The sequence below is a fragment of the Ictalurus punctatus genome, chromosome 5 (genome assembly GCF_001660625.3).
Source record: "Ictalurus punctatus breed USDA103 chromosome 5, Coco_2.0, whole genome shotgun sequence".
NCBI lineage: Eukaryota > Metazoa > Chordata > Actinopteri > Siluriformes > Ictaluridae > Ictalurus > Ictalurus punctatus.
In genome coordinates this window covers 31,313,541-31,341,169 of record NC_030420.2, presented here as the reverse complement: position 1 = coordinate 31,341,169, position 27,629 = coordinate 31,313,541, and the positions used below count along the sequence as shown (strand labels likewise).

The following is a 27,629-nucleotide window of genomic DNA, read 5'->3' as shown; positions in this document are numbered from 1 at the left end:
AATCAGAATGAACAATTCAACAGCCTCCTATTTTTTGTTTGTAAGTTATTAGATGTCTGCTACATTGTTATACGATTGCATATTACGTGTATATAATGTTTCTAGTTGCAAACTAAGCCAGCAGTTAAGCGGTGCAATCATGCATGAAGCGTTAAGAACCAAAGATCAACGTTAACGTCATCAACAATCGATCGATCGATGTTTTGGTGTGGGTTTTTTTTTTTCTGTTCAACGTTGTGTTGCATGAAAGTAGTCGTCGGACTTCCCCCGGTAGCTCGCACATGCTCAGTAGCGTGCGCAAAGTATCGCTAATCGAAGGAGAGACTCTGAACGGTCGGCAACGACGGCGCGAGCTCTACGTGTTGTTTGGTAAGAGTCCATGTCCTCCTTCCTCCTCCCCCTCGCGCTATGTATTTTTTTTTTCCATCGTTTCGCGACACCGAGTGATTGTGTTTGCATGGCTTTTGTTTCGCGTGCGTGTGTTTTTAAACGCGCAGCAAATAAAAATAAGAAAAAGAACGCACGCGAGCTCGAGACGGATACAGCTTTAACGAGCGCGAGACGTCGATATCGGAGAGCGATGCTTGCTTTTTTTTTTTCGTGCACGCGGGCTTGAGAAAAGAGCAGGGAGAGTTGGGATTGCAAAACCGGGGTGGGGGGGGGCTTCACTCCCAATGCACAACAGCGATTTCCTGTTCAACTTTGGTGCTGATGCGTGGAACAAAACAGCGAGTTTTGTTGTCACTTTGTCACTCATGTTTAGATTTTTAATATCAAAACAACAACAAATGCATAGCGCGTGACTCGGATTCATTGCATTTGCTTCAGAAATGTTTGCACTGAACGCTTTTTTTTTCTTTTTTTAAAAAACAAGTCCCGAGGGTCGCCCTAGCTAGCTGTCTAGAAAGTGCACAAGCTATTTCATACAATCTTTATAATTAACCTCTAATGCATTTTGCTTTTGCTTTGCTTTGTTTTGTTTTGACTCTTTTATTCCAGTGTTGCTTCCAATGAACCAAAGAGTATTTCAGTGCACAAATCTGAAATCTGAAACTTCACAACGCCTGTGTTGTTGACCCACTTTGAGTTAGCAAATCGCCTAGCTAAATCTAGCTGTTTACATTCCACACAAGTAGGTATTATTTACACTTCCCTACAGCAGTTTTCATCACCAGAACCCCCCCCCCCCCCAACAAAAAAAAAAAAAAAAAAGAGAAAAAGATGAAGTTTATTGTCATGGCATCATCAAGCCATTTACACTGTGTACATGTTTGTATTTTGTGCATTTCCTTACAGCAAATGTGAGGGGGGCAGAAAATTTTTTTTTAGTGAAGAGGATATCTGTCATGGCATTATAATAGTGCCATGATCTAAAACAACACACGATATTTAAAATTCATTTGATATGCCAAGAATGGAAAATGAACCGATTTATCGAATGTGCACGCACTTGTGTATTTGAGTGACTTCTGTGTATGCTTTGTAAAATAATTTACAGTTGTAGTAAAAATGAATCTAGTTTTTGCAGCTGTAATAGATGATAAAACATGGATAAAACGTAATATTTCTGAACTGTGTCGTCAAACGTTTTACTAACGCAAACGCGACGTCACACTCCTAGTCCGAAATAACGTGACGCTAGACTTCAACTGTTTGGATTTGTCACACGGGCTGTTACTATAGAAACGCTGACATACTGTAATGTAATTTTCCTGACTTAAAAAAGGAAACAGAAATCGAACGCGTTTTTGTTTCTGCAACGATGTCTGTATTTCCGAGTGAATTGTTTTGTATGAAATAACGTGACGCTAGACCGTGGTTTAGCCGTTTGGATTTGATTCGATGGTGAAAATCGATGTGCCATTTAAAAAAACCCCAAACAAACAAAAAAAAAATCCATATCTTATTAGTCATCGATTATGCGAAGAGTCCGTCGTCCAAGTCGCTTGAACGAGATGTTACTATAGAAACGTAGCGACGAGAGCATGACATTTTTTGTGACGTAAAAGAAAAACACGAATCGAACGCATTTTGATTCCGTCACGTCATATATTTCCAAATAAAGTTTCTAATATGAAATAAACTGACGCTAGGTTTAACCATCGGGATTGGATTGGATTGGATTGGTTCTTTACGAGGTTATTGGTTTACATCCGCGTGTGGCTTCTCCGGTTACAAATCGTCCGCAAAATGACTTTGGACACGGACTAACGTCGTATGTAAACAGAATCTGCTTTGTGTTTATGTGCCGAGAAAGTAAACCAAAACGAAGACCAATTTCATTGGCTTGTCAAAGAGTTTATGTTTTGATATGCCTGCAGTGATGACGTGTATTGCTTCTGTTTGCTATTCAGTTCAGGGGTCGTCTAGTTTGATATTTGGACTTTGTAGCAGTCACATGGGGAAAGTGCATTGCGTGGTACAAAACTTACTGCCGTTGTTGTTGTTCTGTCTATTACATAAATGAGGCATTTTGCAGCATTCTACAGCTGCAAAATATACACCAAATATGGAATAATTTTATATCACCTATCACATTACAGTCCATATTGCAGTGCCATATATATATATTGTGATAGCAACATTGAATAGTTGAAACCCATTTTGTTAAAGATAAATATTCTGATTATTATTATGAAACGATTTTGATTTATAAGGAAACATTTAGATATTTGACAGTACCGTTGAATCTGTTATGATGTGATAGTACGATTCGATTCAGTAGCCTCTGAACGATATGACCAACTTTTATTCAGGATCTGGAGCAGACCTACGGCTAATTCGTGAATGATGACGACGTAGAGAAGACTATTTTTAAATGTTTCAGAGTAATGGGCAAATCAGCCTGCTAGCCTATTTATACATCATTTAAAAAAAATCTGAATTATTATTATTAAAAAAAAATTTTTTTTACACCATCGCTTGTTTTTTTCCCCGGATAAGAATCGTTTCACGAATGTTGCATCGATTAATTTCACTCGTTGCCTTTTAAATCGGTCCGTCGATCCAAATCGTCGGCTCGTTACGCCGTTAATTATCGTTTTGTGCTTGTTAAATGTGTGAAAACCTCGACAGAATCTCACCAGGAGCTCTGCGATTGGTCAGCGCAGTTTACACATGGCTTTGCGTATTGTAGCCTGTGCTGTGTTCTCACTACCGTACTGATCAGTAATACTATAACATCAAAGGTTTCCAAACAATATATCGCGCAGTCCTTATTTTCATAAAGCAAGGATATGGCATATGGCACGGCCTTGTGATTGAGATCATATAGACCATATGTACGTTGAATTGCTCGTGGCGAAATTTGGGTAAATTGCTAAGCACGTAATGTGCAGAATATACAAAACGCAAACAACACCAGAGCATATGATTCAAAATAGAACAAAATAAATACAATAAGGCGATCCACTGTTGATGTTTGTTTAATAATAATAATAATAATAATAATAATACTTCCTGAGGTACGTACTGCACACGTAGGTTTCGTGATAATATATGTGGTAGCTATATTTATTCCTAAAAACTAGACCAGAATAATAAGAATAATATATGCTGTGCAGATCTGGTCTATAATCTGTAGTATTATTATTATTATTTGATCCATATGTATAAATGTTGCTATTATTTAAGCCGTGCAGAAGATATAACGGTGCAAAGTCGCTGAAGACCCTCGTCTGCAGAATGAAATACGTCGATACCTGCCGTTCAGGTCCTGTGTTATGTGTCAGTCGTTCGATTAAACCTCCAGCAGGTCCCGTTATGAATCGAATTGTAATCATGCTGTTAACGCAGATAAAAGTTGTATTAATGAAAAGACAGGCGGTTGTTATGATTGCTGTTGTAAATGTAAATTGGGTTGCATGTATAAAGAGTAAATAGCTTGTAGCATGTAAGTATTATACGTTGGATAATCTGCTGTTAACCTGTACAAGTGGATTCTTAAATAGTGTCTGCTGTAATATTTTTCAAATTTGGCCTTTTTTTTTTTTTTGTGGCTGTATGGGCTTAATGCACGTATTTGGGGCAGTACGGTCTCAGATACAGTCGATGTCATGATGCTAATTTTGTACGTTACTCCTCATTGGGTGATTCTGAAATCTGGCTGTGTCCTTAATCATCTACTGATTAGGCTAGGGTTTTATATGAACAAGGCTAATTGTTTTCTCATAACAAGAGGAATAGATTTGTATAATCTTTAATCTATATTTAACAGATTGCTTTAATAAACCCTGGGCATGTGGTTTGTGTTTGTCATGGCTGGCTTTTTACATTTGCCATAGTAATGGCGCTGCGGCTGCGTTGCAGATATCGAGATGTTGGCCGCTTTTATTGGCCTCTCTGCACGTCTCTGCTCGGCTCACTGGGATACCGTCGCCGTGGCAACCGCTCGTTTTTTTTTTGGTGTGTTTTTTTTTTTTTTTTTTTTTTATTTTCCCCTCCTCCCCCTCTCTTCTCTAAATATTCTCCGTCACATTGCAGTCGAGCGTGTTGTGCTAGCCTCAGGCCGTGCAAAGGGACCTCTTTAGAATGAGGGCTTTCTTTTTATTGCTGCTGCCTTTGTAGCCTAGATGTGAATGTTAGGCCTAGCTATTAATTAGGCTTGCTTTGCAGGTGATTAAGAATGCCAGTGAACAGCTATTGGTAACATAGTGTTTTTTTTTTTAATAGGTTGAAGGGTTTTTAGACACATTTCCTCACATCTGATTCATTTTGTCAACAACAAAATAAAATCCGTGCTAGAAGAAAATGTGGCAGCTTCAGTAGGTTCTGGCGTTTCTACTACACCAATACAGAGGAAGGAAAAGAGGCCTTAAAACCCTAGCAGAAATCCTCTGAACTGGGCAATTTAGTTAATAATTAAGCATCATTCCATATAAGTGCATTAATTTATCATCTCAGGGTCTGCCAAGTCAACTAGCATAATATTATGGTTTGAATGTAGTGAAGGAATAGAGTGCACATTGATATAAAAATAGATTATTGATGTACTTAAACTGCTTCATTTTTTCCCCCCGTGCAGCAACTCAAAATGCAGCCTGCATCTACGTATCTTGCGGTCTGAAGCCGTCACACGGTAAAACGATGTGACTCCGTCTGGCATTCAGTCTTCCTGCTATGAGCCGAGATCCGTCGGCGTGAGAGCGTGAGATTAATGGAAGGTGTGACGGAAGAGTTGAGGGAACAGTCGGAGAAAGGGCAGGATGAGATAGGACCCACTTTAGTAAACGATACGCTCCCGGTCGGGAAGGACGATCCGTCCGTCCCTACGGTCATGGATCCGGGCGAGGACGAGACGGAGCCGCCTCCCGATTGGCTGGAGCCGTTGGAGGACTGTGACGACGAGGGTGATGAAGGTGTGGAGATTGACAGGAGCAGCAAGCGAAGAAGCAGAAGGGGCAATAATACCTCGTACGTGCTTTTTTTTAATTCATTCTTTTACATGTTCTTTGTGTGTGTTTTTGTTTTGTTTTTAAATATGGTGTATTACATATCTTAAATATGTTATCGATATCATAAATAGCTTTTTTTTTTTTTTTTAAATCTCTAAAAAAAAACAAAAAAAACGTTCAAATCATTGTACTGAAGTGCAGATCTGCAAGCTGAGTACACACTAAAGGTCATGCAAAGCATAATGTCAGCTCCCACCGTTTACTCGTGACAGGAGGAGACGAGGGAGGCCGTCGGTGTCTTCGAACAGCGTCTGGGTGGATTGTCCTGACCTGGGAAGTGGCTGGAAACGAAAAGTAATCTTCTGGCGTGCGGGAAAAAGTGCTACGTACTACATGAGGTAGAGTGCTCATATTGGCCTGTTGGGCTAACGACACAGTCCCTCCAGGATGGAGCGATGTTTCCAATTGCAGAAATGAGCGCGAAATCCGAGCAAACTCCGCGACATTCGGAGCCGAGACACGTCATGTGAAGTCGTCACCACGCGCATTCCATTAAAGCCCTCTTTGATGTCCAGCTAAAAGGTCTCATTTACCAACTAACAATTTCGTGCAGTTGTGATTTCGGCAATCCAGTGTTTTCCGCAAAAAAAAAAAAAAGCAAAAAAAAAAACTCCTCAATTTGGATCACAAATTTTGAGATAAAAAACCCCACAGCAAAATCAAGTATTTTCGGCTGCGACAATCACGAAAAACTCCGCGGAATCCTGTACGGACTGAAGACAGTATGCGCATCATATACATACCTTTTCCTCCTATTAGCCCCTGCCGCCACTTCTAATATTATGATGATGATATCCATCCATCCATCTTCTATACCGCTTAATCCTTTTCAGGGTCACGGGGGAACCCGGAGCCTATCCCAGGGAGCATCGGGCACAAGTCGGGGTACACCCTGGACAGGGTGCCAGTTTTAAATGATACATTAAGCCTAATTAGAACACACCTATTGTTATTAACTAGTAGTTAGCATACATTCTCTAAGATACAGGCACTCCTACCACAGCACTGTTGAATTCCCAAATCTCTTTGGTCAGTAGGTGTTCATTAATGTCCTTAAAACGGCAGCTCTGGAACTAGTGCGGCCGGCAGGCGAATCAGACGTCGAGCCGTCCTAGTCTTTTCTACAGTAACAGCTCATTCACAGGGACTTGTACGGTGGACGCTCCATATAAGCTAAGCTTGACGCAAACGTTAAAAAACCTGGCTTGTTATCGAACCAAAAACTCATGTAATCTTTTATTTAACGTGGAAGGAGTCGCCAGTGTCGATGTTTTGTAACAGTCAGAGACAAAGCGTCTTCAGGACGGCGGAGTTTACGCTTTGTGGCCCAACAAGCTGCATTTTTTTTTTTGTCTTATTACCTTTAAGAGGGAGAACAAAAGGAGAGACTGGTGAGGGAACGACTGTTTATAGCTGCCATAACGTGAGTGATAACAGGAACGAACCTATTTCTCAGACATTAAGCGTTAAACTATGATGTGTCATTGCTTAATAACTAAACATTGTAACTTAGAAAGTGAATTACGATTTAAGATTTCAGCATCCAGTGTTTTGTCATTTGAGATTACGTACTTACAGACAGAATTTTTTTTTGTAAATAAGGGGACATGATTAGGATCAGGACTTCAGCTAAGGGGGGGGGGGAAAAGTACTACGGAAATACTGTGTATAAAACAACAACACTATTTTAGAATCAGTCTAAACATTAAGTAAAATAGAAATACCAGCAAAGTGACATGTGGTTATTCTCCTCCAAACAGATAGGACTTAGATGATGCGTCTTACGTTTTCGAGTGACTTCTTCAAGAAAACCTCTTGTCTCTCGTTCCTTTGCAGTCCCAAAGGTATCCGCTTTAGGAGTAAAGTCCAACTTGCCAAACATCTCAAAGCTGACCTGGCTCTCTTTGACTATAAAGAAGGAAAGTTTGTGGATGCTGTTATCCCAAGAAAGGTAAACAGTATACATTTTCAAAAAGAAATATCCCATATATTTAAAATTATTATTATTATTTATTTATTTATTTTTATGTCACCCAAGGTGCATCTGTAAAATCAGCATTAGTTTCTGAAGTGTCTATGAATACATTTCCAGCTTATTCATTTACCGGAACGTTTTTGTTCCTCCCCGATAGTCGGTACTTTTATGAAGTTATTACTGAAGGTGCATTTCCACCGCAGGAACCTTTTCAGAAGCTCAGGGTTGATGTTTAGCTTTTCCAACGAAATCCTAAATATAGAACTCGTAAGGATTTTTCCTTTTGTTTCTTCATAGTAGGGATTTGTGTAGAACGCTATAGCAGAGTGCTTCCCTGTCAGAGAGGGTGTGTAGGACTCTTCAAAGAACCCTTTTTCTCCCCTAAATGTGTGTTCCAGTTCCTACGTTCACAGGAGCGGTAAGTTATAAACTTAGCTGCGCTTTTTTTTTTTTTTTTAATCATGCAGTTTGAGTCACTGCGTTATTCCACGTAATAGCCGCGGCCCCTGCGTTACGGCAGAAAGGAAAACAGGAACTCATCCAGGAACTTTTCTAGTTCTTGTTTGAAGATATTTCCACGACTTAAAGAGGATTCTGTAGAGAGATTTAAGATAAGACAAAGAGAATGTACTGAATGCGTCTTTGTGTATATGTATATTTATTTGGTCCTGGTTTGGGCCCAGTCTAGACCCTGTGCCATTCTCAGCTTTTTACTGTCTGTGGTTTCTCCAGCGCCGAAAAGTCCGTGTGAAAGAAGAAACCAGACGCTCCAGTCTTTCTCCCTCCAGAGCCACTACTCCAGACCTGGACAAAGCTCGCGCCTTGGAAAACCTAACCACGCCTCCTCAGAACGGGCCTCTCAGTCCTCAGAGACCCCAACTCATCCCTATAACTCCGTCCACCTCTCCAACTCTAAAGACCTCCTACAGAAGCCCTCCAGAGCTTACTCGCGTCTCCCCCACCATTCTCCAGCAGCCCAGCCCTTCGCCCTCGCTCAAACTGGACGATCTTTCAGTTCAAAACAACTCGGTATCTCAGTCCTGGCTCCAGTCCTCTCTGGCCCCTGTCAGCCCCACCAAAACCCCTGAGAGTGACTTCCCCACTTATCCAAATGGCCAGAGTGCCGCGAAAGACTCCCCGTACCTCCATCCACACCCTCAGACACAGCTGGCTCTGGACCCTGAAGGAGGAATGCAGGATCATGGCCTCCCTCCTCTCGAGTGAGTATGAACTGCAGCACGCTTTGCTCGCCATGACAAATGCCAACATGATGCCGATGTTTGGTAGAAATTCCCAAAGAGCTAGTGTGTACCTTCTCAAGACTTTAGGTTTGCTGCTATTTGTTGACTCGTAGCATTTGCAAGGGATTAATGCTGTAAGAGATTGAAGGAAAATTCAAGAATTTGCCTTTATGTCACGATTATTTAATGATATACTCCTACTGTTACTACTACTAATAATAATAACAACTCAGGAGCTCAGTAAGCGGTGCCGAAGCTAAACCGTGCAGAATGTTACAACATTTTCAAACGTTTAAGTGTCGTTTGTCAATTATTATTTATTATTATAATTATTAATAAACTGTTATTCATTGCTCAGGGCTACATGCTAACGTGGCTACGTACTTGAGTATCGGGAATATTCCGATTCAGAACTATGATAATAAGGAGTAGGGTAGACGAGGATGGAGGGAGGGATCGGCGGATGCCGATCGAGGCAATACAGGAGGAAAGATGAAAGGATAGTAAGCACGCTAAAGAGGAGGATAGATGGAGGGATGGTGAGTCGGCTGATGAGGGGAAAAATGGGTGAAAGGAAGGACGCTGAGCAGACTGATCGAGTCGGGAAGTGGCAGGGAGGGAGGGAGGGAAGGTGAACCGGGCTCCAAAGGAGGAGGACAGAAAAATGGACGGATAGTGAGCAGGGCAATAGACATGGATGGATGGATGGAGGGAAGCAAGAGAAGTAGGCAGGAAGTGGTGAATGGATGGATGTAGAGCAGGCTTTTTGAGGGGGAAGAAGGAAGGGATGGTGAACAGTTCAGTAGAGGATAAGGGGTCAGTAGGATGCAGGTTTATCTTTGGAAACCCTTTCCATATGATCAGCAAACCAGTTTGTTTTAGCAAAGTGTTGTAGTAAATTTATTGTTTGTTTTTCTTTGCGTGAAACTTGACTATATCTTCTTTTTTTTCCCTTTTTTTAAAAATTTATTACAGAGGCTGTGCAAACTGTGGCTGTAAATACACTGGGATGGGTAGTGGGAAGCATCTGCTGTGTCCCAAATGCAGACGTGTGTGAATATTTTCTGGCGTTTTTTAAAATTATTTTTATTTTTTTTACTTTTCATGATTTCAATACATAAGAGTGAATAAACCCATTTTATTTTGTTTGTTTGTTTTTTTTCCAGCAAGGAGAAATCAACATCCTCATATTGTCTTCAGGAAGGTAAATGTTTTATACGTTTACTCGAACCTTCCCTTTCTGTCTCTGTGGATTTTCTGGTCTTGTTGTGGGATTGTTCTGTTGAGAGCGGGGGAGAACTTGACTCGTGTTGTGGTGAAGAAAGATGAACTGGATTCAAATGTATGCAAATTAGAAGCAACAGCCTCATGGGAAGATGTCCTTTGTCCCTCGGGTCAAGTGAGGGGCCTGGCACGGTTTAGTAGTCCATAGACATGCAGAATAGGACTGTCCGAAATGTCTGTTTGATAAAACTATGATGATTAATAATGTAGACCTGTGCATTGTTTGGAACTCATCAGAGAAGTTATTTTTATTCCACTGTTTTGTAAAATTCTTCGGTCTCGTGCATTTTCGCCGAGCTTCTACACCTATTGAAAGTTTCAAGCTTTTTCTTCAATGGTTTATTCCCGGCCCGGGAAAATATGCACGGCGTCCCCGGAGCCGAGCAGTCGTAATCCAAGATGCTGTTGTCCGACTGAAAATTAAGCTCTGCGTGGTTAGTTCCCTCCGCCGTGCGCCATTCGAACCGTGCGGCCGCATGGGGACAGGTGTGCTGTTACTAACGCGCGTTTTCGACACGGAGAATGAATGGGGGAAATAAAACCCGGGTGTCGCAGCACGTGCTCGTATCACGTATCCTCTCGTATGTCTTGGGGAGCAATGATGTGGAATTTTGGACTTCCCAAAAAAAGTGCTTTGTGTCGATGAGTCTGTCTGTCCTTGCTATGATGTTTTAATGTTTTGTTTTTTGTTAAATATGATGTGTTTTTTCTCAAGGTGGGACAAGATAGGTGGATTCTGGGAAACACCAAAAACGACAATTCCCTTGTAAGTATACTTCACTGTAAAAACGGATAGTTCATTCAACTCAAAAGATTTGCGCAAACTAATCACCTCAAAACTTTGAAGTTGATGAATCAATTTCTTTAAACCAAACGCACTTAAATGCAACAAGTTTGAGTTAAATTTTTGTTTTTTTTGGTATAGATCCGGTTTTACAGTGTTGGAAGGGCCTCTTGTTGTTTCTAGTGTTTTAAAAATAAAGAAATACAAAGATCTGGTTGTTGTCATGGGAATCTGAGAAACGAGATTGATTGTTTGTTTGTTTGTTTTCTTTTCCAGAAAAAGAAGATACCTCAGTTAGGGAAGAGACGCCATCCTTCTGTGAGTACAAAAGCAACGCATCAGGTCCAGTTTCACACCGCGTTAAGTCTTATTGTGGCAGAAGACGAAGGTTCACTTTTGCTGGTGGGTTATGAATGTTTTGTCTGACTTGCAGCGGTCTCTCAGATTGATGGCTCAACAGGAAAAAGAAAAGGAAGTGATTAAGAAGGTGAGATTTTTTTTGTTGCTTTAGACGCAGTTAAACAGACAAAGCTGATATTAAGTACTGAATATAAAGCTTGCTCTGATAGGATAACAATAGACTGTGGTACTGTAGTTGTTGCATCATACTACAGGAAAATGCATGATAAAAGGCAATATGTTCATTCAGGAAGTGCAGCAGGACAGTGACGACGACGACGACGGGCCCGATGCTGGACCCGATGATGATGATGATGTGAGTCTTTTGTTACACTACCGCCACCTGTCGTAGTATTTTTTTTTCCACAGTCTATTATGTTGTCCCCTTCCTCTCTCTCCATTCTTCTTTCCGGTTAGTACGGTCCAAGGAAACGCAAACGGCGAATGTGCGGTCAGTGTAAAGCTTGCCTTCGTAACGAGAACTGCGGAAAATGCGATTTTTGCCTGGACAAGACCAGATACGGTGGCCCGAACAAGCTGAGGCAGAAATGTCGGTTTCGTCAGTGTCAGGTTCGGTCCCGCCTTCAGGTAAACGCTGCTTTATAATTCTAACCGGCTGCGTCCGTTCAGGACCTACGTGTAGCATTTATTGAATGGAGATTTATATAGTCATGAATTTAGTCACGCTGAGTAAGACGCTAGCGTGTTCCTGAGTCCGTTTCTGTTGATTCCTTAATTACAAGGCCGAACTGTTTAGCTCTCGAACGTCTGATCTCTATCTCGAGGGCATATCTGTTTTTCATTCTCAGACAGGGTCACTTAAATACGCCAGATCTGTCGGCTTGGCGGACTCGGGACAAGGTGAGCCGAGCCCCCGGAAGCACGGCAGACGCTGGGGGAGGCGTAAAATGAAGCGTCGCTCAAGAAGCAACACGTACTGTACGGACGATGAAAACGATGACGAGGGCAAACACGGAGGAGGCAGGCGTTCGGTCAGGAAAGGACGAAAGGGCAGGCCGAGGAAATATGTGCGGCGTCTTAAACGTGTGAAGGATGAGGAAGAGGATAAGGTGTCGGATCCGGAGATCGAGGACGGAGGACCAGGCGATCTGGAGCAGGTGAGCAAAACGTGGGAGACCAGTTGACCTGGGAGCAGTTATAATTTGTGGCACAGAGGTTTCTGTTTGATTCTGTATTTGACTCTGTAGAAGGCTCATGGGAAAATGACAGATGGGATTGTCGTTGCACTTTCTCTTTCTTTCACTGGCTACTAAAGGCTTAAATCAGTGGTTCTCAACTGGTCAGAACCCACATTTGTCCTTTAACTCATCACAGAACGCTGGGACGTGGCACAAATTTTACGAAGCAAACGTTTTTAAAACCGAATCGTACACGAATAAATCCAAAACATCGCAAAACGCCGTGTAATCGACTAGAGGCAGCAATAATACGGTGATGTTTCCAAATCAGAATACGCCCGCCCAGAATTTAAATCACATTATACCACAGCGCTGTTCAATTCTCAAATCTGATTAATCAGAAAGTGTCGATTCATTTTCTATAACAGCAGCTCTGCCAGTGCTGCAAGGTTTAGATTAATGCATTCGTTCTAATATCTTAATGATAATGAGTCTTTATCTGTCACATTTACATTTACATTTACATTTATTCATTTAGCCGACGCTTTTATCCAAAGCGACTTACAAATGAGGAAATACAAGCAAAGCGATATATCAAGCGGAGAACAATACAAGTCGTGCTACCGTACAAGCTCTTTAATTGAGTTCTAGAAGAAGCAAAATGCGCAGAGTCGAGGCGTAAGAGCCAGAGTAAGGTGTTTTTAAAAAAAATGATAATTTTTTTTGTTAGGGGTTAGTTACGTGCTCACGGAAGAGGTGGGTCTTTAGCTGTTTTTTTAAGATGGTGAGAGAGTCTGCGGTCCGGATTGAGGTTGGAAGTTCATTCCGCCACTGAGGAACAGTTAGTGTGAAGGTTCTGGAAAGAGACATTGAGCCACGCTGAGTAGGCGCTACTCAGTAAGCGTCGGTCGTTAACCGATCGCAGATCGCGTGAGGGAACGTAGGCCTTCAGGAGAGAGTTGAGGTAGGAGGTGCTGTTCCAGACAAGGTCTTGTAGGTGAGCATCAAGGCCTTGAATTTGATACGGGCGGCGACAGGAAGCCAGTGGAGGGAGATGAAGAGCGGTGTGACTCGGGTTCTTTTGGGCTGGTTGAAGACGAGGCGTGCTGCTGCATTCTGAATCATCTGAAGGGGTTCGATGGAGCTGGTCGGGAGGCCCGAGATTAGTCGTTACAGCATATACTGCATATATTCTTTCCTTCGCATACGCCAGCGTGTTAGGAAGTTGGGGTCAGTTATCATTTCTGAGCGACAAGGTCAGTTATCATTTCTACACGCTCCACTTAAACAGATTTAAAAATGCGTATAACCGTGGTGAAGTTTTCTGTAAGGAGACATTCATTTCCAGTCTCCGGTGTTAGTCATTTTGTCCGTTTAAGACTTTGAGGTTTTGCAATTTTGTTTCTCGGAAATAAGACAAGCTGGATTTTTTCCCGTCTTCCTAACTTCAAGCGAGGGGGGGGGGGGGCATGACTGTTTATAATACTGCTATAATTTATTTCTTACGTGATAATACGTGCGTAACGTTTTTCATGGACGTTCCACAACATTCAGTGTAACTAGAAATGGATAAAAAGTAAATAAATAAAAAACTGTCCGTGATACCAAGCCGCTGTGGTATAAGAGGAATACGACACTTTAGGACGTGGTGTTATTGGAAAATAACGAGCTTCTTGTTGGTAACGTGGAAATATCACACCACCTTCTTGATTATTTTCCTATAACAACATTGTGTTTTATTCCTTACATAATATTAAAAAAAAAAACAACAACAACGTAATTTTACGTTAAGCTTCATTTACAGATCGCTACTTATTAAGTCCCAGCGTTGTGTTTGGAACTAGTAGGAAAGCTGGGCACATTTTGTTTCTGACCTTCGGACATCATGTTGGTGTTTGTTATTAACTCGCCCAACACGGCACACCGTGCCCCTCTGTAAGAAGAAAACGTGTTTAATACGTGTTCGTTCACATAACGTTTCTGTCTCAAGGTCACAGTCAGAAAAGATTCCAAGCTCATGTCATTTGTACGTTCGACCTGTGTGTCGGTATTCGACGGTGAAGCTATATCAGATGGCTTCCGAAATTAAAGTGTGCCGTGAGAAGTTGTGCAAACGGATAAAAACATAACGAGTTCATTCCACCCGTTTGGAACCACTGGCTTAGATGGTGAACTGCTTATGCTCACGCTTGCTCCTGTTCTGACAGGACCCATTTGTGGTGTGTGATGATGGCAGCAGTGGTTTTTACGAGTCTGAAGAGCTCTTCTCAAACAACTACATTCAGGTTAGACACACCTGCTGATCGATTTAGAGCAGGGCTCAGCAGTTAAGATCTCGCAGTGGGCCGTTTGTATTTACCGCAACGGGGTTTCGTGGGTTGATCGGGCCTCCTTCACATAGCCTGCCGTTTCACACAGAACATGCAGAACATATTTGAATATATATTACGCATTCGCAAAAACAGTATTAAAATCTATAATCCTGGCCAGTTTAATTTGAATCTTTTTTTTGTAATTTATCCATAACGTTCAGTTTGTTCACTTTTGGAGTTCACCATATGTCCAGTAGATGGCAGCATACTATTAGGCTAGTCCACACTCCCAACTCACTACTGACAAGTTTCTGTATATATCGCCGTCATACCATATCATGCCATCGGCCGCTCTATGAATGATGGCCCCCAATACATCCGAAGCTGTTTCTCCGTCGTGTTACGCTATGAACTTGAAATGAGTTTTGCACGCAACATTTCATCGGTACAGGAAGCCTGGGATGTGAGTCACCTGACCTGCATGTAACAGCGAAAGCTTCCTGTCTCCTGGACGAAGTCTTCTTTAGAACCAGTTAATAAATGTATAGCAAATACTATCATATAGCAATGTTGTTTTATGGATGTTAGAGTTAGACGGTGGCTGATGTGGCAAAAATATAATATCACAATGCCGTATTTTAGCATGGCTGCGGTTACCGAGGTCAATATACAAGCGGAACATATTAGCACCCGATATAAAATTTCCAATGAAAAAAATATGACAAAGAATTGTCTTTAAAATAAAAAAAAAAAAGGTTTAAATTGAAGCAAAGTGAAAAGTAACAATCAGTTTGCTATGCTGATTCATTTGATGTTGTCGAAGTCTTAATGATACCAGTGATGCGCTTAGGAAAGTGCCTTATGACCTTTATTAAGCGATAGTATTACATCATGACGTATCCCAACTCCTAACGGGTCTCCGTAAACTATTTTGTCTTTGTGTTTCCGGTTTAGAATGGTGCTGACCTTGACGTTCTCAGGAGCAGTGGACATCAGCCAGTGGAGGTGGAATACCCCGAGCTTCCTCAGGGCCCAGTAAGTTCCCTGTCTTGAGATCACTCTGACGCTTAGCGGTCTCGAAGATATGTTCTTCGTAGAACTGACACATTCTTCGTAGAACTGCTCCTGCGTTTCCGGTTGTGTTACCTACAAAAAAAAAGTATTGAAAAGGATTCAAATAGAAGTGTTTTACAGTCGACGTCTACAAGAGCTCTTGAAGATGAACGTCCATGACATTCATCTTATATGCAAGGATATTCGCAAAGCCACTTGAAGCAAGCTGAACAAAGGTTTCAAACTGTATGCCGTATGCTTCGTTTTATGTATGTGTATGTATATGTATATATGCAAATATGCAAACAGCTACGTGTTAAGGAATCACCTATTTTACATACACTACCGTTCAAAAGTTTGTGGACACTCGACTGAACTGTTTCTCATGATCTTAAAAAGCTTTTGATCTGAAGCAGTGTGATTAAACGTTTGAAATCGGTGTCGTAGACCAAAATATGATCGTACAAACATATTCATTTCTTTCATTAGAAAACGAACATTTTATTTACCAAAAAACGATTTTTTTTTTTAAACCGACGACTCAGAGGGAAATATTCCAGAAAAGCAGCCGATAAGAGTCCGGCGTCGGTGTGAACTCTTTTTAATACTGTTTAAAAAGCATCGCAGGGAAATTCCTCAACAAATCGGTCGAGAAAACGCCAAGAATACATTTCTGGAAATTCTAGGCGAAAAGGGGCGTCTACTTTGAAGATGCTTAAAACATTCAGTTGTTTTGATTTCTTTTGGATTTTTTTTTATCGCAACATAATTCCCATTGTTCCATTTGTGTTACTCCAGAGTTTTGATGATTTTTATTATTATTGTTATTATTATTATTATTCTAAAATGTGGGAAAAAATTCAAAATAAGTAAAGAATGAGTGTGTTTAATCTTTTGACTGGTAGTGTACAGCTACAGAAAATACTTTATACAAATATAGGCATAATGCATAATAGAGATATAATAGAGAAACCTGAAGGACGTCTCACTGTAAATAATTTTGGGAACTCCCTCCCAATTCAATGCTACGGTTATTTTGTGTAGATTCAAGAAATTTGTCTGTGTCTCTGTAGCAATTGGTGTACACCTTACCAGGGCTTCCTGATGGCTCTCAGCTGCTGAGCTCAGTCCTGCCTAACGGTGTTCCACTTCAGCTGAGTGCTGTGCCAGGCACACACGCGCCCCTGATGCTGGAAGATGTGCCAGGCAAAGCTGCCCCTCAGCAACACTCGGAGGTCCTGACCAACAACAGCACGTCCCTGCAGCTCAGTGATTTTCTGAGGAATCATGGATTGGAGCTAGTCGAGGTGGATACAACCATCCCACATATCCTTCCAGCTCTTCCCAGCCATGAACCAGAGCGCCAGGGTGAACCGGGGATTCTGGATGCATCGCCTGAGGTGAGGCACAGCTCGCTAATCTTTCATTAGGATTCCATACTCGGTATCTAAACGCAGCGTGCAAGGACATGCCTCCAAGAGGGAGAGATGGGAATTTATAGGAAGTTAGCTGGAGTTTCACGAACCATCTCTCTTCCAAACTGAGGTTATTTCTTAACTCTATTGGTGCTACGGTATGCACACCAGGCTCGGACTAGCCAATAGCTCTGATAACATTCAGCCTTATAATTAATAATAATAATAATCTGACTACTATCTTAACCAGAAGAAAACTGTATTTATTCAACCTAATTGAGATAAACTGATCGAGACAGGTCCCAATTGAATTTCCGAATAATATGCTTAACAATCCGTTAAATGGAAGAATTGTTGCTAAGTAAACCGAAATACATGGAGTATGATTTGCTACGATGTGAAACAACGCTAGCTTTTGAAAGCTTCTACAGGTTATATGCATATGCACATAGCCCCTGTATTTTTATTTTGTCATTTTGTTTTCGCACCATGGCCTCGGATACACATCGACAAAAATACACTGCATGACTAACTCAAGCCCAATATTTTGTTCACACAGATCTACAGCCTTCCGGACTCTACTGAGAGTTCCTCGGTCCGGGACTCGGGACTGCTGGAGCTGCTGACTTCTCTGCGCCGCACCATTCTCCCTGCTCACTGGGTGGGGGTGATGGCTAATGGGCCGATCCTGCAGCTCTTCCAGTGTTCCAAGCTCTCGCCCATGGCTGACACGGTGCTGCAGATCGACCCGGGCTTCCTCTACCAGATCAGTGTACAGAACCAGCCGCTGCTCCCGACGCACGCCTTGTACGAACGCCATCCGGCCCGCCTTACGTCCGTCAGCCAAGTAGTGACCCTGCTGCTCGACCTGGAGGAGCTGAACGTGTGTCAGGGCTACCAGAGCTTTGAGGCGAACTCGCAGCGTGAGCCGCTGCTCTGTGCGCGTGCCGCGTTGTGCCAGCTGCTCGTCCCGCAGGATGAGGACTGCTGCGATAAATGCCAGGAGTGCAACCCTGTCATAACGAGCTAGTGCACAAAGCTCGGTGAAAGTCTGTGATCAAACAGGGGAGATCTGAAAGTCGTTACACTTCACTGGTTTATTGTTAAGTGTGTAAAGTCAATACGATCATCCTACGTTAGAACCTTATCAATGCAGGGGGTTTGTGTTGATGTGTAAACGTTGCCGAAACTCCAGGGTAGTAAACCTATTTTAAAGGACGACTCGGATGTTTTCCAACCTAATCTCTATACAAAGAAATCTGTAGCGTATGCGTGATTCCCACAGGCCAAATTTTCGACACGATTCCCTGTATTGAGAGAAAGAACAGAACAGAGAACCTGGTGACTATATGACTATATAATGTGAAATTTAAAACAACTACGTTTAGTCTCAACAAATAAGTCATTAAAATGATGAGACAGACATGAGAGATTGTTAAGTCTATAAATAATCAGGTGGAAACTGAGGCAATATTTAAGTTCACATTTACTACTGTCAGAGCTGCTGTTATAAAAAAAAAAAATTCATCAACACCTTCTGACCAATCACACGATTGTTTATTGACGCCTTCAGCAACTGCCCTTCGTTAGACTCCCATCATTACTGAGTTTCAAGTATTTCAAGTACCGAAATTCTTCTTTCGGTACGCGAGGATGTGTTGTATTGTATTGTCCTAGTGATCACACACGCGCAGTACAGATCCGCTAGCCGGTGATTATCTTGGAAAATTCTGGAGTGTGCTTTAAGTTTCGTGCTCGTTTTGAAAGTTCTCCTGGCACTGACGGCTCCAGCGGGATAGATGATATTCATCTCAGCGCAGTCAAGCTTGCAAGCCTGATCAAGCAAAGGAATATTCCTGGTGAGATTTGAGATTTCCTAGTCAGTTCCCCAGGACACTTCCTGGATGTTTTAGAGAGATTAAAAACAACAACAACAACAACGTTTTTTTATTTTATTTATTGATTCGTACTGTGACTTTGTACAATGGTGCTCTAAGGGCTTGGTTTGATTTGACGTCTTCTTCAAAAAGAAATGACTCTGGAGCCGCGTCCTGTTGTTCTAATGGTGCTTTTTCCCTGTCGGCGTACAGTAGCTCTCTGTAGCAAAACATCTTTAGCGAGCCTGCGACGCTCATCCATGGCCAACCCTGCAGCGCTCAAGCGTTCTTCGTCCAGGCGGCTGTCTGTTCCGTTGTTCTCGGTTTGCAGTGTGGAGAGACTAAGGGAAGTCATTGACCTTTAACTACCTCTCAGTGATTCCTTGGGCCATCGCTGGTATCCATAACTGTTTAGCGTTGCTTTTTCTCATCTTTGCGTTTTTTTCTTTGCAAGGTCATCAAGCTTTGACTTTTAGTTTAGTAATGATATACTTTTACCTGATTTAACTACTCTAGGATGTTTGGAGTGCTGCTGTTTGTGTTTTTTTTTGTGTGTATTTGTGTGTTTTGTTTTTTTTTTACTGTTAAATCCCAGAAAAAAAAGCTACTACAATTTTATTAAACAAATTTTTATTTAGAATGAACCTTAAAACCGTACAAACCTTATGGTATATATCATCTTTTTTTTCTACAGCGTAATTCTTCAGTATCACAACACTGTAATGATAGTATTAGCACAGAAAACAAGTGTCCCCCGTCCCCACATTGCTATCTGACATGAGCTGTGTCTCAAATCACGTACTTGTGTACTATTCTAGACAACCTTTGAGTAATCGAAACTGTCTAGAAGGCTCACCGAGGAAAAATACCAACTAATGTCTTGGAGTTAAAAGAAAACCTGGATAATTTGGTTTTCCCAAATAAATGGATAATTGGAACGTTTGGATAATTTGGAACGTTTTCCCAAATTAATTGTGGAGCGATTGAGGCTTTTCCCCCATCATACACCATGGAAATGAAACAGAAGGGCCTTGTAGGAGATATTTTTTTATTAATATTTTCCTGACAGTTGCCAAAATCTGGCGAGAACTTCACCGAATATTACAGAAAGTGTTCAGATTTTAAAACCGCTGATTCTACCTTTATGTATTAGGTCATGGTATGTAATCGGAGGCACAGCTATGGTCAAACCACTCAGTGATTCATGTTAAATCAAACGTACTGTAATATAACACAAAGAATAGAAGGGGTGACAAATCGAAGAGGGGGGGACGGTGAGTCTGTTAAACTTTGGAGGGCATTTCTTTATTTTGCTGGCAGGATTTGGCTCAACTCGTCCCTTGAGCGTGAATGGTAACTGCAAATACAGAGTTTTTAAAGTTTTGTTTTTTTTACAGATCACTTTTATCCTATTATGAAACATTTCTATCTTAATGGGAGCGCTCTCTTCCAGGATAACGTCGCCCCCATACACTGACCACAAGGGCTCACTGAATGGTCTAATGAGGCTGAAAATGATGTAAATCATATACTACGCCCTTCACAATCACAAGATTGTAAGTCTGAGACTTTGGAGCAACGAGCTCTCCGTCAACATAATCAAAACACCAACTGAGGGGATTTTTTTTTTTTGGAAGAACGGTGTTCCTGTTGAATCTATGCTAAACCACATTAAAGCTTTGGTGGCTTGTGGTGGCCCAACAGCTTTTTTTTTTTTCCTTTAATTTGTCTCCTGTCTGTAAATGAAATATTTGGTCATCGAGTTCTTCACACTCGGATTCTTCAGACCGTGTCTTCTCTCATGTTAGTCTACCAAAAACTTTCTGTCTGTGCTAATAAAAACAACCCAAAACGATGATGATCGATGTTAACCAAAAGCTCTACTGAAGCTGGGACAGGAGATTGTTTTCTAGCTAGCGATTAACATGTGTTTGCTGATGATGCTATTTTTACACTTGAGTACACCATGTCGAACATTGGTTTTGCTCTCCCAATGCCACTTTTCCTTGACAGGTACCCAAAAGTTCTCTAAGGCTGCTTTCACACTTGCCATTTTTTCCCACCCTCATACAGCAGAACACTTTTAAAAAAATAATAATTTTTTTTAAAAAAGCACTGCCAAAGGCACTTTTTTGTCACAGTAGAGCTTCCAAATTTCTCAGTGCAGAGTGATGTCAAACGTGTTTTTTTTTCTCTTTTTTTTGCCTCCCAGTTATTCGCCTTGCATGTGAGACAAACAAGCGTGAAGAACAACGTGCTGGTGGGGGAAAAAATCAGCCTGGTTAGTGAGCAAATGTGCTCACTTGCGACATAGAAAATGATCATTCAGATAATCAGCACAAAAGTGCTCCCAGTCTGGTGACAAAACGCCAAGTGTGAAAGCGCCCTTAAGCATCAATACAACACTTCAGGTTGGTGTCTTGCACTACTGAATGAAAAACATTACACGTTTGTGTCAATAAGCTGCTCGTGCTACATGGTGTCTCCTTGTATTCGCATTGCTGAGGCTTTTGAAATGAATAAGCGTCCCAAGGAGAAGCATTCTAGTCCTGGAGAATGGCAGCACACAGGGCAGTTGTTGTGTTTTCCCTGCTATTTTAGGACTACAGATGTGTCTCATCAGTGCTGTTGAAAATGTGACTGAAGTGTGATACCATGTAAATGAACGGACTCATGGACCAAAGTTACAGTTTGGTGATTTCCCTGTGCTAACAAACCTGATCCACCAAAAAGGCCAACACTGATCTAAGATGGTTTGGATGTTTGTTGGTACCCTTATCCCTTGTGCATTTATGAATGACAGAACATGTCAGAAATGTGCATTATTATTATTATTATTATTTTATTTTTTAAAGCTTTTACCCCTCATAAAACACTGAATGGTTGCTTTCTTATGTCATCCCCATGACTTTTTCCTTCATTTTATTATTGTGTAAACAAAAACGTTAAAAAAAGTTAATGCAGTCACCATTCCCTTAAAATATTTTGCAGAATTTGGTGTGTCCCTTTTCTCCTTTTTTGTATAGTCACTGGCATGACAGTTGAAAAAGAAGGTAATACTGAAATATTTTTATTAAAATATTTAAAGACTCTGAAAAGGCTGCAGAGCTCGACAATTTATTATGAACACACTGTAGCTGTAGCATAATACTGGGTTGGGGTCCTGCTTTACCGCCAGTTTTTAAAACATGATTTCTATGAGTGGTTAAAAGATTTATTAAATCCTCTTATTTGTTTAAATCTGTTGTTTTCTTTTGTAACTTTATTATCGTGCATTAATATTTAAGCTTTCATGCATGTAACTACATTTGATTTGATTGTTACTTTAACTATTCGAATGGCGTCCATTAGGAAAGCACACAAAACTTAGTTTAAATGAAATGTCGGTTCTGGTGTCGTCTATGGAATAGCAAATGGAAATGATATTACTGTAGTAATGACAGCTGATGTACACAGTCACTGGTGGGGCCAGGACAAAATTGTATGCAAAACATACACTTGAGTTGGTTATGAGTAAGCACTCTGCCCTAAAAAATAGATTTAAAAATATATATGTACTCAGAGACAAGGTTTTCTCACATATTCTCCGAATAGGTTAACTTATGTTTGCCAGCTAGCATTAACAGTAATGATTTATGAATAGGACTTTAAATCCTCTCAGAAGTCTTGTTAGGTGAACTCAACTTATCTTGATGACAAGCGCTAGTTGCAAATTTTAAAACATGACTTCACAAATGTTCTCAGAAATTCTGAGTTTAGCTCATGTCTTATATTTTTTTTAAACTTTATACAGATTCATGAGTAGGACTAATAATTCTGTCAGACATCCTGTCAGGGCTGCTCATTTTACCTCACTGGCAAGCTCTAGTATTCAATTTTATAAACATTTGTGAATATGACTAAAAATCCTGTCAGATTGCCTCATGTTAGCTTGCTGGTTAGCACTTATAGTTAATTTTATAAACATCTATGAATATGATTAAAAACTCCTGTTAGATATCCCCTCAGGTTAGCTCAGCATAGCTTGTGGGCTAGCACAAGTAGTGAATTTTATGTTTTGTGTATATGACTTTGAAAATCCTGTCAGAAATCCTGTCAGGTTATGTTAGCTTACTGGCTAAGAGACATAGACATTCATGAAAACAGCTTTTAAAATCAGTTTAGAAACAGATAGCACACATACAGTATGTTGGCATGACCGTTGCAATTTACACCTCAGCAGCATCGTAAGTCTCTCATTTGCTAATTGGAAAGTTTTTTTAATGGCAACTGAAGACAGTCAGCAATTAATTTATTATTCAAACTTGTCTACAACTCTCTCTCTCTCTCTCTCTCTCTCTCTCTCTCTCTCTCTCTCTCTCTCTCTCTCTCTCTATATATATATATATATATATATATATATATATATATATATATATATATATATATATATATATATATAAGGAAAATTGCATTAATGTCAAAACCAATGTTTTAAGATATTTTGGATTTACTAATTGGATTGTGTGTGTGTGTGTGTGTGTGTGTGTGGTGTGTGCTATCTGGAGTAATTCTGGATGGTTAGCTTATGTTAGCTAGCTGGTTATGGTAAATATATAACAGCAATTAGATTATGAACATTTATACATATTTCAGAAATCTTGTTAAGTTTATGTAGGCTAGGATTAGCAATGAAGACTACAAACATTTATGAATAGAACTTTAAAATTCTCTCTAGAATAGTGTCGTGTTAGCTCACATTAGCTAGCGGTAAGTATTATGTAATATTAACAGAGCTGACATAAAAAAAAAAAACAACAACAACTCAGAAATCTTGTCAAGTTAGTGAAAGGTAGCTTGCTAGCTTGCATTATTAGTGATTTTGAACATATTAATACTACTATAAAATCCTCACAAGTTAGCTCATCTTAGCTTCCTGGCTAGAGCTAGAGCTTTTGAACTTTTATGACTATAACTCAGACGCTTTTAATAATTTGTGGAAATACAGGTACATATATGAATATGGAAAGCTGAAATAGCAGAACAGGTTGAGACGAGGATGCTCCAGCAATGTGATTCTCTTAAGGTTCTTAGATGACTAGTCAGTGATTTGGGATTTTGGTGGAAGTTAGCTAAAACTCACAGTATAAAGGAATACATCCCATTCCTTCAGTGTTCTGAGTGCTAGTGTATGAGGGGAGGATTTCTGAATTGACTGACAATGTAACTGACATGCAAGTAAAGACGCCTCCTTTGTAATGATTGGTTTCGCCGTTGGTGGTCCACATTAGTAGTTGCTTAGTGGTTAGCACGTTTGCCTCACACCTCCACTGTTGGGGGTCTGATTCCTACCGTGGCCCTGTGTGTGCAGAGTTTGCATGTTCTCCCCGTGCTCCGGGGGTTTCCTCCGGGTACTCCAGTTTCCTCACCCAGTCCAAAGACATGCATGGTAGGCTAATTGGTATGTCCAAAGTGTCCGTAGTGTATGAATGGGTGTGTGAGTGTGTATGTGATTGTGCCCTGCGATGGACTGGCACCCCGTCCAGGGTGTACCCCACCTCGTGCCCGATGCTCCCTGGGATAGGCTCCAGGTTCCCCGTGACCCTGAAGGATAAGCGGTATAGAAAATGGATGGATGTCCTCCCTCATGAATGACATATAACTTTCAATCATCAATATTTTGTTAAATTCCTCTGCAATATCCTTCAAATTAAGGACAGCAATAAACATGTAAAAGTTCATGAATACTTGAACACCTAGAAACTGAATTTTGAGAAAAACATTTTAAAGTTCTGTGTGATTTGATACGTTTCTACTCTAGCTAATGGGGGTTTATATAAAGGTTTATAAAGGAAACTGACATGTATATCACAGTGACACATAAACAAGCTTATCAGAGATATGCTGTGTGATATGTCGCGTAGTGAAGTGGGCGGAGCTTAAAGCCTTAATCAAATTAATAGCTAAGTTTAAGATAATGCAGTGCTTATGAGTGGACACAAACAGCCAAATAAACACATTCATGTTGAGTTTTGATATTCGTATTGACGAATACGAATATCAGACCTGGAAGAAGTTGGGGAAAAAATAAAAATCTGAAGAACCCCCAAACCGAGCAGTTAATAGCCTGTTTAATTAGTGACGTCACAAGGTCGTAGCAGCTTATTTTTGTCACGCGCGGCTCAAAAACATCTTCACGCGCTTCTGTGCGTGTGTGTAAGTAAGTAAAACGCATCGCTTGGTGCACGTGACCAGGTTGACAGGGAGAGAGGGAGGGAGTGTTTGGGAGGGTTGTCCTGGTTAAATCCACAGCGCTTACTGTTGTGTAAACACTGGGAGAAAGAGAGGGATGCTGCATGAACGGAGGATGTGAGGTTAACGAAAGCTGCAGCAGAGAGAGAGAGAGAGAGAGAGGGAGAGCGAGACCGAAGCGCGAGATGCCGGAGCAGCGCGTGCGGGTGGAAGCGTCCAGCTCAGCATCCACTGAGGTAACAGCCTTGATCAATGAAGAACGGGTGGAAAGCCACAATTAAATAACTCGATTTCACATAGACTTAAATGGCGCAAGGATTGCCTAGCGTTTGTGCGCGTGTGTTTTGGAAACGCCGGGGCGCGCGCGCCACATGGTTAGCATGACACGGGTTGCATCTCAAATGCCTCCCAATCGGACATATAGTGCACTACCTAGGGACTATAGACTATTATTTTACACCCTATATAGTGCACTTAGAACGGGATTAGAGCGCCATTTAGGATTCAGCTCTCCATAGAACCGCTTTATTATGAGCAATTAATTGCGATGTGCAGAAATTGTGGTGCATGGAAAAAAAAAAAATCATTCAAATGCGTTTATTTTCCTGTGTCTTAATGCATGCTTTTTATTTCTAAGCCCGGGTTAAGGGGAAATATAAACAGGTAGATAAGGATTGTTTTTTTTTTTCTTCTTTCTGTATTCTGACAGGTTTCCCTCAGCACAGCAGTCACAGATCATGTGAAGAACATGTGAAGATGCTTTGGGCATCATCTCAGGAATCTGATATTTCATCTCTGAAAGCCCATTAAGAAGCATAGAAGACACCGGGACTGTGCACGCCCAGGTTTGTTTACACTTTATCTTCACACCGAAGCCAACGTTTACGGATACTCAGATGCTGCTTTGTGGAGGAAAAACTGTATGTCTTGCACAGATGGGTGGTTCGGGACTCGTTTCTGTCTTAACGACTCTTTTAGGTGAGTCGATCAGGCGAATCGATTCGCGAGCACGAACGCGTATTTGTCAGCTTCATGCAAAAACAAACTTGAGCCTGATCAAGCATAAGCGTGTTCCTCGTGTTGGTTTGGAAATGTGCAACTTAATATTAGGCTTAAATTGACAAAATTTGACTTTTTATTTTATTTATTGAATTATTTTTTTTTATAAGATGCCACGCCCTATCTGAATTTAGTCTCCCCAAACCTCTTGATAGCGCACTACATAGTATCTCAGAATAACACACTACACCCCACATGACTATAGTTTGTGCTCTGCATTGACCTACTAATCAGTACAGTGATATTCCATGCCAATGTTTACTCGTTCTATTTAAAACACTGTCTAATTAATTAACAGTAACTAACTCAATTATACAGATGAATTAATAATGGCATAATTGCAATAACTATATATTTGAAGAATTGCCTAGGATTGCTTCTCTAGATATTACGAATAGACTACATGGCATTTTTAACAGTATCTACATTAATTGTTGGACGTACACTGCAGTTCCTCCTGTATGAATCCTGTATGAGTAACAACTCAATATTATGTGCGAATGCAATACAGTTAAGCTGTACTGTACATTCCTTCTAGAAAGGAAAAAAAAATTTGAAATTACAAATGAATACACACTTAATGACAATTCATTCAAGTCTATGATGCTACGCACTATTTTGACTCTTTTTTATTGTTTTGACTCTTTATTGTTTTGACTCTTTATCCCATCCATGTTAGAGTTACTGGAGTACATTTAGCCATTTGCCTTCTTTAAAGGTGCAGCGCCGGTGGAATGTGAAATCGAGAAATCGGACGTATGAACAAACGGATTAGTTTATCGCAGCAAGTCTGTTATAAGATTAGTCAGGACACTGTTGGGTTTCTGTGTGTAGAGTATCGTGATTCTGTGTTCAGCTGCTGGTGAACAGGGAGATGGGGAAAGGGGAATGCAAGCCTCTCCACAGTATCATTGGTACGAAGATATCACGTGTCTACTTTGATACGAGCTATTAACCACTACTGAGGAGTGTGACGTGACAGCTAAATTCAATGCTGAACACGGGCGCCCCCAAAAACGGGTAGAAAGAGTTACAAGCAGAACTTAAAATTCAATATTCGTATGCATTAGATTTTGCTAGGTTTTTTTTTTTCTTCTTCTTCTTCATTTCAAGCGTTTTTCTGACCCTGAATTGAAAGAAGCAAGTGTTCTCAGCTTTGTAGAGCATCTCATTTGCTCTTAAAAGCAATCATCACCTACGTGTTTTCACTGGGTGTTTCAAATAGATTATGACAGGCAGAGGACACAAAACAGGACGCCAGATTGCTATTTAGCTAAAAAGCTGAAAGATGCAACAAGTAGTAAAACTAGAGTAAATATACATTGGAGTGAAGGAGAGCCATAAGAGCAAAAGAGAAAGAACTGAACGTGTAATTGTAGAGACTTTGTGTGACGTTGTGGGATCAGT

The 27,629-nt window shown here is 40.8% G+C and overlaps 2 protein-coding genes across 4 annotated transcripts in view; both read left to right on the top strand.

Annotated features, from left to right (window-relative positions):
- Positions 1-211: 211 nt before the first annotated feature.
- Positions 212-22,172, top strand: mbd1a (methyl-CpG binding domain protein 1a). Of its 3 annotated transcripts, none has more exons than XM_017468478.3 (17): positions 212-369; positions 5,024-5,412; positions 5,666-5,791; positions 7,290-7,404; positions 8,161-8,648; positions 9,645-9,718; positions 9,836-9,873; positions 10,669-10,719; positions 11,014-11,055; positions 11,171-11,224; positions 11,387-11,452; positions 11,554-11,724; positions 11,946-12,254; positions 14,483-14,560; positions 15,542-15,622; positions 16,714-17,040; positions 17,615-22,172. In XM_017468478.3, exons 2-17 carry the CDS (start codon positions 5,156-5,158, stop codon positions 18,083-18,085), a joined length of 2,748 nt encoding a protein of 915 aa, XP_017323967.1. In that variant the 5' UTR covers positions 212-369; positions 5,024-5,155; the 3' UTR covers positions 18,086-22,172. The 3 variants fall into 3 exon arrangements, with proteins under 3 accessions (XP_017323967.1, XP_017323971.1, XP_017323968.1); XM_017468479.3 differs by lacking the exon at positions 212-369 and adding an exon at positions 433-4,404; XM_017468482.3 differs by lacking the exon at positions 14,483-14,560.
- Positions 22,173-25,205: 3,033 nt separating this feature from the next.
- The window catches only part of ccdc120a (coiled-coil domain containing 120a), a 62,248-nt gene continuing 59,824 nt past the window's right edge, over positions 25,206-27,629 (top strand). The window contains exons 1-2 of the mRNA XM_017468763.3: positions 25,206-25,399; positions 25,873-26,008. The gene's annotated coding sequence lies outside the window, so the exon portion shown is untranslated. The remainder of the gene's footprint in view (positions 25,400-25,872; positions 26,009-27,629) is intronic.

Coding starts and splice junctions, on each gene's coding strand:
- mbd1a (XM_017468478.3), top strand. CDS start 5,156: ATGGAAGGTGTGACGGAAGAGTTGAGGGAACAGTCGGAGAAAGGGCAG. Junction 9,719..9,835: donor GCTGTGTCCCAAATGCAGAC/GTGTGTGAATAT, acceptor TTTTTTTTCCAG/CAAGGAGAAATCAACATCCT. Junction 9,874..10,668: donor CTCATATTGTCTTCAGGAAG/GTAAATGTTTTA, acceptor TTTTTTCTCAAG/GTGGGACAAGATAGGTGGAT.